General features: G+C 38.5%; 1 protein-coding gene across 2 annotated transcripts; it reads left to right on the top strand.

Annotated features, from left to right (window-relative positions):
* The first annotated feature begins 1854 nt into the window (after positions 1-1854).
* LOC133979105 (ectonucleoside triphosphate diphosphohydrolase 2-like) lies at positions 1855-10326 on the top strand. Of its 2 annotated transcripts, XM_062417543.1 has the most exons (10): positions 1855-1927; positions 4591-4769; positions 5413-5530; positions 6848-6998; positions 7143-7302; positions 8000-8227; positions 8606-8878; positions 9456-9575; positions 9677-9811; positions 9938-10326. In XM_062417543.1, the coding sequence occupies exons 2-10, from the start codon at positions 4653-4655 to the stop codon at positions 10142-10144; spliced, it is 1509 nt and encodes a 502-aa protein (XP_062273527.1). In that variant the 5' UTR covers positions 1855-1927; positions 4591-4652; the 3' UTR covers positions 10145-10326. The 2 variants fall into 2 exon arrangements, with proteins under 2 accessions (XP_062273527.1, XP_062273528.1); XM_062417544.1 differs by lacking the exon at positions 1855-1927 and having other exon boundaries at positions 4463-4769.
* The last annotated feature ends 1371 nt before the right edge of the window (positions 10327-11697 follow it).

Consider the following 11697-nt stretch of genomic DNA (forward strand, 5'->3'; position numbering starts at 1 on the left):
TTTGGAAACGTTGCCACTACAGCCCACTGTCTAGATACTATCATAATTAACTAGCTGGTTCAAACCACTTTTTAAAAGAAAACATAGCCTCTAAAAGGCAAAGGCCTCATATTTTTTGGCAGCTGTGTTATGTTTGTTGCACACCATTTTGGTTAAGGTTAAGGATTAAGTGTTCGGTCTGGTTTCCCTTAGTTTCAAATCACTCTCTCCTTCAGTCTCTAACTATTCCTTATAATGAATCATTATCATTTTGCATCGTCACAGACTACTGTGGAGTTTGCATTTTTGAAACATGGAACTTTGTTGGATTGTAGTAGAAAAGTAGTGTACATGTTACAGAGAAATCATTAATGTCAGTTAATAGTCATACCAGATAAAGTAAGAGTGTTACAGCAACAGTCCTGTGTTGAAATCTGTTTAACTAATAATACATTTAAATGATATTCTTCCACAAGTGACCTATAATAGCTGCATATGTGCATTAATTACATTTGAAGTGTTTTTGTGTGTGTGGTTTTTTTTTTACAGTGTAGCAGCTCTTTGGGGGGGAGGAGCGAGTGTTTGGAGAGGAAACATCAGGTGGCTGGTTGGACCACTGGGCCCTGGACACTTCTGATTTATCTGTGCATTTCAGAATTATGTTGTTGACCTCTTGACCTCACCACCATTTGTGTCACCCCCTAAGTTCTGTTCAGGCAATCACCCCCCCACCCCCACCCCCACCCCCCCCAAACCATACCAACCACAGAGAATTACCCCCCACTACAAAGCTGCAGTGTCATCTACAGTTCGGTACACTACTCCATGCTCTCCTTATACGCGCACACACACACACACGCACACACACGCGCGCACACACACACGCACAAACACACACACACACGCACACACACACACACTCACACACAGAGATAGCTTTCAAGCTTTGATTGAGCTCACATTCAGCCTACATGAAGCAGACGCTTTTTTCATTTTATATTACTGCACTGAATTTTGTCACGTATTTATTTTATTTTATTACAATAACATTAATGACCATAAAATTGGGATCAGAGTTTATCAAGCCTTTTATGCCCCACCATATCAATGCACACACAGAATATGATAATACAGTGTCCAGCATTGCATTTTTGCATATTTCTTATTGTTTTACATTTTACATCTAAGAAAGGGTACACCATCAGTGCCTCAGCAAAAACTCCATTAAAACTTCTTCTAGCAAATGATGTTATACTATATATTTACTATTTCAATGCCTACAGGAACAACAAATTCAGACATGTCTGTGTCCTGTGAAGCAGCCTCTAAGGAATTAGAGTATAGCATACTCTAGTGGTTCTAAAGGGTTAAGACCACTACAGCTCAGAAACGACAAACCTTCTATAACATTGTAAGCCTTCACCAATACTGATATTTTTGTATATTACAAAATTGGTAATAATTAGGAATTATTTCTGTTATTTTTGTGAATGTTAGGCCTCTTGTAAGTGACTATAAACATTATAATTTTGACCAGATACCACTCTGTAATTGAAGTTTACTTACTACTTATAGATGTTGAGTTGATTTAAATGAAATGCTTATAAAACATAATGAATACAAGTACAGCACCAGAAAATGCACTCCATGCACTCACTCAACTCATGTAGAAAGGAGTGCTGTATAGCTGCTTTATGAGTTCGTATAGAGAAAAAGCTCTTATTTTGGTAAGTCATTAATATTTCAGGAGTCATGGAGTTGACTAAACTGACTGAGGCATTGTTTGTCCATTCAGAGTTGAAATGGCTAGGGAGCAGATGTTCCACAGTATAAAATCACTGAATTGTTTGTTGGGGGAGTCAGTGTGGATACAAGTCTGAATGGATTCAGCTGCATTATTATCACTGTGGCAACAGCTGGAGGCAGATGTGCTGCTAACTTTCAAATGGTAAGTTAAACATATTATTCCAGTTAAACATTTTATGAAGTACTTAAAGAATACATGTTACCAAAGACTTATTATTAGTGATCACACAACAGAAAACTTTGTCAGTTGCAAAAGAGCAAAAAGTATCTTTAATATTTGGCTCTGATTTAGAGATCTCCCCTTAACGGACAGGATTCTATTTTTTAAAGCAAAAAGTTTATCACTGCTTTTTGCAGCTTTTGCTTTATTTGTTTCAATGTTTCAATGTTTCGATGTAGCTGCAGAGGTTAACAGACCCCATACATTGAAAAGGACACAAAGACCATGTAGGGTGAGGTGGCCTTGAGGCTCTAAACAATTTAACCCTTACATACTACTAAGGTCAAATTTGACCCATTTTGACATTTAAAATCCATTCAAACACTTTAAATAACGTCTTTAAGCCTGAAATGTTATGACTTTTCCTAAAGTGACCCAGTGCAAAAATTGAAATATTTCAAAATGATTTATTTTTGTGCAGCTACACACATTTTTGCACATAGAGGGTGTTAATGGTAATCATGAAACCTTCCATAATAGAAATAATTATGGCTGTTCTCCTTTTAGATAAGATCATAATATAGTGTGATTGGGAATGTCTTTTCACTATAAATGAATAGTGACAATCTAAAAGAAAACATGAATTTGGTATAGGTACTAATTATAAAGGAATACTTAAGACAGGTCAGAATATATACAGTATGTAAGAGTTAACATTAGAAAACACCTTTAAAATGATTAAGCTTCTTTGCAGTACTTCACCCCAAACTCTCCTTTTAAACAAATCAGTGATAATTTCCTTTCTTTTAAAATGCCATAATTTACCCGAAAAGTTACCAGTTATAGTAAATTATCCAAATTTCACCATCCAGCCCTTCTTGAATGGCCTTTGTCCACCATTTATCTCCACACAAGAATAACGCTGACATTACAATCCTCGTTCTTCCCTATAATTAACACAGCAGAAATATGAATCATGTTTTTGACCTTTTTCATGATAATGTTACTGTTTGCAGTGACTTATGATTTTCCTGTGTCATTCAGACATGTTCACTGTTATTAAAGCTGTTCTTCAGGGTCAAGCTGTTTATTGCATGTCATTTGGTATAGGGAAGCAAGAAAATGATGTTGCCTTCTCTTATACTGAAGGGAACTAAATTCACACCAACAAAAAAGTGTAATAACACACTCTTGCACTCCAACAAAGTAAAGGAAACTTTTACACATAATCTATCCATTATATTTATTTCTAGCTAACTTTACATATATTCACCTCTAGTGCTTTTTGTGGGAAATGTGAAGAACCCATTATTAATCTGTTCTTTATCTCTGGGATCTTACTCTTTATCTGTTAGCCAAAGTAAACTCTACACGCCCCTTTTACCTCAATAGCAGTTTCTGTTATTCTGACACAGCATCAAATATTAAAGAGCTCATTTGTTCAAATCTTTTCTCTACATAATCAATCAGTATTGTCAATGTTTGTATGTTTATCTCACCATTCATTTAAAGGACAACTTTCCAGGTCTTAAAACAACAGTCAGAAACTCACATGAACATTGAAGCCTTTTTTTCTTGCAGTAATCATTCCTCCTGTTCATACTGACCATAAGAATATCCCTTCATTATGTTTACAATGGAAGTGATGGAGGACAAAATTCCACAGTCCTCCTTCTGTGTAAAAATGTTTTTTTGCACTAAATGTGGATTTAGTCATCTATCCCTTCCACTGAAAGCACAATAGAAGGAGATCTTTTAATAAAACCTAACTGCCGTTGTAAAACACACATTGGCGACCTTTCATTGAATGTGCAGATCATCATTTTATTACCCCCCAATTGCAATGTGGAACGTCTTGTTTGTGACGCTCTGTTCCTGTTTTGCATGGTTTTGCATGTGAAACCTCAAAGACGACCACAGTAAATAGCTGTGTCAGTGTTTCGACACGTCCTGACGGTGCAGAGAGTAACATCTGCACCTTTGACTAGAAATTGTGCCCTGTGTAATTGAATGGACTGCCGAGTTAAGTGGGTCAGCTGTCCTGGGATTTGGTCGCCTTTGACATCATTTAATTTCTGTATTGTTCCTTGAACTACCCCCGAAGGAGCTTATCATTGTGCTCAGATTTTAGGGCTCTGGCATCAATCATGTGCAAACACCTTTATAGGATGTAGGAGCTTCAGTAGTTCATATCATTGCTCTAACGGGACACTTTGAAAAAAATGTTGTTTAAAAAAGTTTTTAAAAATTCAATTCCTCTTTATTTTAGAGATTAAAGTACCTTGCAGTAGTCACCATACAGTATAACTTGTGATTATTGATTTCTGAATCACAGGAAGCTTCTTTCCTGTTATTAAACTGACTTAACTTAAATGTATCAGCGTGATAGCGTGTGTGTGTGTGTGTGTGTGTGTGTGTGTGTGTGTGTGTGTGTGTGTGTGTGTGTGTGTGTGTGTGTGTGTGTGTGTGTGTGTGTGTGTGTGTGTGTGACTGACTGACTGCGTGCGTGCGTGCGTGCGTGTGTGCATGCATATGGGGGCAAGAGGAATCTTATAGCGCAAATGACACGTCAAAAGTTCAGACCAAACCCACAGCTGTCAGACATATAATGCACGCCCCTTATTCCTGTGGGTTTCTTTACTGAGAATGAAGTGCTTGCGCACTTTTACGCGGGACTGCATCCAAGCGCACCGAGCCAGCATCCAGTATGGGTCTCCTGTGTTCCCAAGCCATCCCAGCGGTCGTGCTCTTAATACTGGCAATAGTGGGGATTTTGCTAGTGGTCCTTCCGGCTAAAGACATGGAGAAGCCTCCAGAGAACATGGTAATTCATGGTATTTTGCTACTTGGAAGTTTGTGCAGTTTTATTTGGAAAGGATTTGTTTTGTTTTTTTAAATATGTAATTGATTATTTGAATGTCACCAACTGCAAGCATAATTCTAAAGTAGCAGACAAATATTTCAATTGATGTAAATAATCAGATTTTAACTACCCGAACCTTAAAATGTTAAGGACGTGACATAGAGCATGATTGAGGACACCAGACAGAGAGAAACAAACAAAGAACACAAGACAAAAAAAAAGCTGTTTGTCTGTTTTATTGAGGATTTATTTATGTGCTCTTCCTTTCATCCTTTTGTTCATCTCACAGACACTTTGAAATATTTTTGAAAGGGTTCATAGATGCAGCCAAATCTGCCATAACCTGCCTTTGCCAAAACAGTGAATAGAACTGGTTGCTTTGAAGTTTGAAACAGAGACAAAGTCAACATGTCTAGTTAAAAACATAAAAGGCAAGATTCAATATGTAAGACAACAAAGAGAGGCAATCTACTATAGCCATATCCTGTACTTTAGTAACTACGTACACAGGAAATACAAGTACACACAGGGGTTTTACAGATGTGGTCATTTAAGAAGGTATGTGATATCGCGAGATGACTGTCTGATTGTCTGTCTGTTTCAGTACGGAATTGTTCTGGATGCAGGCTCATCCCACACCTCCATGTACATCTACAAGTGGCCAGCTGACAAGATCAATGGCACTGGTATCGTCACCCAGCATAGCGAGTGTAATGTCCAAGGTGAGCTCCTTGTGGTGCACATATTTTCTTGAAGGCGTAAACTGAGAACCACATGTGGGTAGACTGGTCTGTAGCCAGCATGCTGATGCATTTGAACATGCGCTTATTTATCTGAAGTAGTTTAGTTTAGTAGCTTTATTGTCATTATATTGAGGGTCAGACAACAATACAACGAAATTTAGATAGCACTCCCTGAGCCATAACAGCATTTAAGACAATTAAAAAACAACTTAAGACATAAATACAGCATTAACAATCTATAAGAGCAACAAAGTGCAATATGCAATATAAAAAGGTGCAAATTCTCATTGTAACAGTAGGCCACAATCAGTGAGTGTGTGTGGGTGAGTAGGATGAGGGGATCAGGCCGTGTTCATTAGTTTAACAGCTTGGGGGAAGAAGGTGTTTTTCAGTCTTGTAGTGTGTGACTGAATTGTCTATAGCCCCTATAGATAATATTGAGAACACTGAGGTCAAGTCATCTGTATTTTTTCAGAGAATTTAGGAGATTTTTATATTACTTGCACGCTTAAGGACTATTCCAATATTTTGTAGACTTGATATATTACACCAAAGGTCTCTATAATTTCAAGCATAGTGTACCTCAGTAGTGATTACAGTATTAAATAAACTTGAAGTTAATTAGATGACCACAAACCAACTGCCATATAGTGAACCTGGGGATGTTGAGGCATCTGAGGGGCCGAGGCAGTTGGTAACCTATCCTTGTTTAGCAGAGTGGAGACAACTTTGAAACACCATTCAAATTTTAAAAAGTACCAGTTCTGGGTATTCAGCACTGTGTGAGAGCTGTGTTCTTATCAATGTGGAAACGTCATCATTAGGCAACCGAAACTCACCATTGCAACACAGAGAGATAAACATTTTTTTTTTTCAAATATCTGAGATGGATGTGTCAAACCAAGACAAGGAAAACCAACCTTATCTCCTTGGCTAACACTAGTGGTAACAAAGTTGTTTTTTTAGTAATGTTCATCAACTGACCTTTTAACACCAGACGGTCCGGGTAGTGAGAGTACAATCCCTTTCACTTCCACAATGACTTCCTATAGAAATGTATCGAGACATTATTAGAATATGACAAAATCAGTGTCTGCATGCCAGATCTTGTGCAAGACTTTTGCTCCTGACGCCAGACTTCCTCACAAGAAAGTTCATGCCATGTTCAGTGCCAGTTGTTCCTTTTCCTGAGTTGACTTGTTTTAAGTGTTACCTTAGCAACACAAGGAAGTCCAGTTTTTCGAGAAGGTCACATTGAGTTCTTTGTAAGCAGAACTGATTTTTCTGTATATCAAGGTGGGGGCATTTCCAGCTATGCAGGCAAACATGGTGGTGCAGCAAAAAGTCTGGGACTCTGCATGGACAAAGCTGTGAAGGACATCCCCAAATTCAGGCACCGCCAAACTCCACTCTATCTGGGAGCTACTGCAGGCATGAGGCTCTTGAAGTCAGTACAAATTCTTGTTAACACAGAATATTACACTAATATTACTACTAAGATCCTCATCAATTATGCATGGATGTAATAAAATGGATCTTAGGCGGATTTAATATTGTTTCATTCTCCATCTAACTCATAAAAACTTTTTAGCATAGTCAACGCCACTGAGTCACAGCGAGTCCTGAAGGAAGTGGGCAACAAGCTGCGGTCTTACCCTTTCAATTTCCGAAATGCAACCATCCTGAGTGGAAAGGAGGAGGGGGCGTATGGATGGGTCACCGTCAACTACTTACTTGAAAACTTTGCCAAGGTGAGAACTGGTAGAATGTTTCTGTTTTAGAACATTGTCTTTCCTGGTTGGCTCATGGAAATCACACCCTAAAGCATTCAAACAGTCGCTACAGTAAAGGACAGGTCACATTGTCTCAAGTCTGTCTCAAGTCTGTCTTTGCCAGGAAACCAAAGGAGAATCCCGGAAGTGAGGCTAGCAGTTTCCTTGCCTTATTTGAGAATTAGTTTAGTTATGTGACATGCACAACAGCACTAAAATACTCGGTTACCAATACCAAATGTTGAAGCAATGGAAATTTTACACAATGATGACTGCAGATGAAAAGTCAGGGGGTCACAGAGTCATTAGGATACATTGTATGGGAACGATCTATACCTGCACCAAACCTTGTGCCAGTCCATCCAGTAGATACTGAGATATTTCACTAGATAAATGAAAACTTGACCTGCTAGAGGTGCTAGAGAAAAAGTCAGAGAATAACCAAAGTCAGCATAGGATAAACTCTGTAGGGACTATTAATGTCTGTACAATGTAGAGCTACTTAACCCTGAACCAAAGCAGTGGACCAACTGACACCTGCCATCTAGCCACACTGCACTACACAGTGTTTCATGCTAAGTAAAGTCTGTTCAGTGTTGGAATAGTTGTCCTACATTGTCCTACATAAATTCATACTCTTGTTGTATGTCTTGATGTGTCCTTTCTTGACTCTCAGTCTGGTTTTGTGTGCCGTTGGCTGAATCCGGGCAAAGCGGCAATCGGAGCTTTGGATTTAGGCGGCGCCTCCACTCAGATCACCTTCGAGACCTCGGAAACGATTGAGAGCAAGGAAAATATGATGGAGCTGATTCTTTATGGACAAAAATACAAGCTATACACCCACAGCTTCCTGTGCTACGGCCAAGACCAGTTTCTACGAAAACTTCTGGCTCACCTGATCAAGGTACTGTCATCCAAAGAGTAACAGTTACATACAGCATTTTGCCAGTAAACATCAAGGTTTTCATCATTTTCGCATTGAGAGTTTACTTCCTTCTTGCCCAATGTTTGTGAAATCTACTTACTTTTTACAAATTCCACATATCAACTGGAGATTAAAACCTATATCCACAAAGGAGCAGATCAGGACTGAAACAAACATCCCTGGCTGACACCCTATTGTTGTTGAAGCTGGTTTAGAGTCCATATCTCCACTTTATAACTCAGGTTTTCTGTCAACATCATTAAGTCTGGTAGTCATATGCTAGAAGTCACTTCTGCAGTTGTCATATACTGCTTTACCAGAGGTTTGTTTGACTATGATCTTTTTTCTGTCTGTCAGACTCAAGGTGTGAAGGCCCAGATCAACCACCCCTGCTACCCACGAGGGTTTAACACATCCATCAAACTAGGGGAGGATGTCTTTGACTCTCCGTGCACTAAGGACTACAGACCGGCCCAGTTTAACCCTCAGATGTCTGTGTCAGTAGTGGGTACAGGAGATTACCTTAACTGCCTGAACACTGTCAAAAATATGTTCTCCCTCCGCAACTGCTCTTACTCCAAGTGCTCCTTTGATGGGGTCTTCCAGCCCAACGTGACCGGAAGCTTCATGGTGAGGGAGCCTTTTGGAAGCAGAGACATTTTTACTTCTGTTTCAGTTTCAGTCTGTGTTGCATTAACATCTTTCTCTGTCTTGAAACACGTTTGTCTTTTTCCCCTCAACTGTTACACTTTCTGTGAGTTTTATTTGTCACCATGATGATCTTAATGCTGCCTCATACTTTCTCTCACACTGTCAAGAATGAAGGTCTTACTGAAAAATAATGACTCACTCATAGAAATATGCCCATGACCTCTAATACCGAAAGTCTGTATCAAAAGCTTGGTCAGTTTCCTTTGCTTTTCCTAGTAAAGCTTTACGGAAGTTCCTTATTTTAGACCTTATATGATTAAGCTTTTAGTTTTGCACAGATGCAATGAGCATCATGACTATGACATATTTAGTTAATTTCACAACTTGTTTATATTCCCCAAAGTAAGCTTTTGAATTGTACATTGGTATGTAGTATCATGTTAATCTATTTAATTGCAAAGGTCTGTTTATATCATTACCACATTACTACCTAGAAAATAGGTTATTGTTTTGTCAAATTCAGTATCTTTTTTCAACACCACCTTCTTCTCCACAGGCATTCTCTGCCTTCTTCTTTACCCACAGCTACATCACTCACCTCACCAACATCACTATCACGACCCCTAGCCGAATGAAGGAGGCAATCCGGCTCGTCTGCAACATGACCATCTCTGAGGTACTCTACGGAACATTAGCTCCCACTAAATAAGGGTTATCTCAAGCAGCGATAAGATGTGTGCCAAATCAAAAAACTCAACCTGCTTTGTTTCCACACAGATGACACAAAGGACAAAGCAGTCGGAGAAATACATGAAGAACGTCTGCGCCGCCTCCAATTTCGTCCAGGTCCTCTTAACGGAGCGCTACGGTTTTAATGAGCGCTTATTCCCTTCCATTTCTTTTCAGAAAAAGGTGAGGATGAGAGGGAAAGAGAAATTCTGAACACACTGGAGTCAACAGGCAATAAGATTAACATGTTTATCAAGTGTCAGAAGTTGTCCATGTGGTTTCAGTGGGTCTCCTCTTGTGTTCTTGCAGGCCGGAGGAGCATCTGTAGGCTGGGCTCTGGGATACATGCTGAGTCTGACCAGCATGTTGCCAGCAGAGGGCAGCGGATGGGTGAAGGCTCTGGTCGTAGGGCCCTGGGCTAGCATCCTCGTCCTCTTCATCCTCGTCCTCTGCATTGCACTGGGATACCTCGTGATGACTTACAGAAACATGACAACTAAAGAAGACATGGTGTGAATGTGACACACATCTCAGATCAGTTCATATTCCTTGTAGAGTATCCACATGTCCATCCAAATTATTAAAATACTGTATATTACAATTCAAATTTTGTTTGCAATGCCATAAAACTTCTGCTTTTGCTTGTGAACACTCACATGTCACCATGGGTCAAAATAAAACCATGTTATTTGGAAATATTTCAGACTTTTTCTGTAACATTACATTCTTCACATTCTTTACATTGATTAACTTCTTGTGAAAGCAACAGCCCACATGTTTTCAGAGAATGTCCATGCAACAGTACCACACACGTTTCCTACAAGTTATGAAAGATAAATTAAAAATGAAGTAGCAACATTCACATCACCTCATTTACATTTTAATGATTTCAGGAGTTACAACTTTTCTTAGCTCAGTTTAACTTGCTCAGGCTGGCAAAGACAGTAAGTCGTACATTTGTACAATTAAAAGGCCAATTCACAAAAAAAATATTGTAATGTGACGTAATGGTGGAAGAAGCATGCAGATCCTTAGTTTTAATAAAAGTACAAACACGGCAATGAAAAAATACTCTATTACAAGTAAAAGTCCTGCATGAAAAACCCTTCTTGTGTAAAATACATATATAAGTATTATGAGTGATGTAGTTAAAGTAGCACAGTAAAAGTACTGCAGTATTATGAGTGATGTAGTATGCAGTATTGCAGTAAAAGTACTGCAGTATTATGAGTGATGTAGTGTGCAGTATTACAGTAAAAGTACTGCAGTATTATGAGTGATGTAGTATGCAGTATTACAGTAAAAGTACTGCAGTATTATGAGTGATGTAGTATGCAGTATTGCAGTAAAAGTACTGCAGTATTATGAGTGATGTAGTATGCAGTATTACAGTAAAAGTACTGCAGTATTATGAGTGATGTAGTATGCAGTATTGCAGTAAAAGTACTGCAGTATTATGAGTGATGTAGTATACAGTATTACAGTAAAGTACTGCAGTATTATGAGTGATGTAATATGCAGTATTACAGTAAAAGTACTGCAGTATTATGAGTGATGTAATATGCAGTATTACAGTAAAAGTACTGTAGTATTATGAGTGATGTAGTATGCAGTATTACAGTAAAAGTACTGCAGTATTATGAGTGATGTAGTATGCAGTATTACAGTAAAAGTACTGCAGTATTATGAGTGATGTAGTATGCAGTATTACAGTAAAAGTACTGCAGTATTATGAGTGATGTAGTATGCAGTATTACAGTAAAAGTAGTGGTTTGGTCCCTCTGACTAATATATTATTATATATGACATCATTACATTATTAATAGTGAAGCATCAGTGTTAGAGCAGCATGTTACTGTTGTAGCTGCTGGAGGTGGAGCTAGTTTACACTACTTATATATACAGTTAGATAGATAGTTAATGAAACCATGTGAGAAGTTTGGAGGAAAAAAATCACTATTTGGTGGAGCTGTTAACAACTCATAGACATCTGAAATGTGAGCCGATGACACACAGCTTTTTGTAGGATGTCAAAAGACAAAAAGGTTGGAAACCACTGGTTTCATCTT

Source organism: Scomber scombrus, chromosome 4 (assembly GCF_963691925.1).
Source record: "Scomber scombrus chromosome 4, fScoSco1.1, whole genome shotgun sequence".
Lineage (NCBI taxonomy): Eukaryota > Metazoa > Chordata > Actinopteri > Scombriformes > Scombridae > Scomber > Scomber scombrus.

What these genes read in the sequence shown, in the direction of transcription:
- LOC133979105 (XM_062417543.1), top strand. Translation starts at nt 4,653, where the DNA reads ATGGGTCTCCTGTGTTCCCAAGCCATCCCAGCGGTCGTGCTCTTAATA. An exon ending in TAGCGAGTGTAATGTCCAAG is followed by an intron (nt 5,531 to 6,847) that starts GTGAGCTCCTTG and finishes CTGTATATCAAG; the next exon opens with GTGGGGGCATTTCCAGCTAT. An exon ending in GCAACATGACCATCTCTGAG is followed by an intron (nt 9,576 to 9,676) that starts GTACTCTACGGA and finishes GTTTCCACACAG; the next exon opens with ATGACACAAAGGACAAAGCA.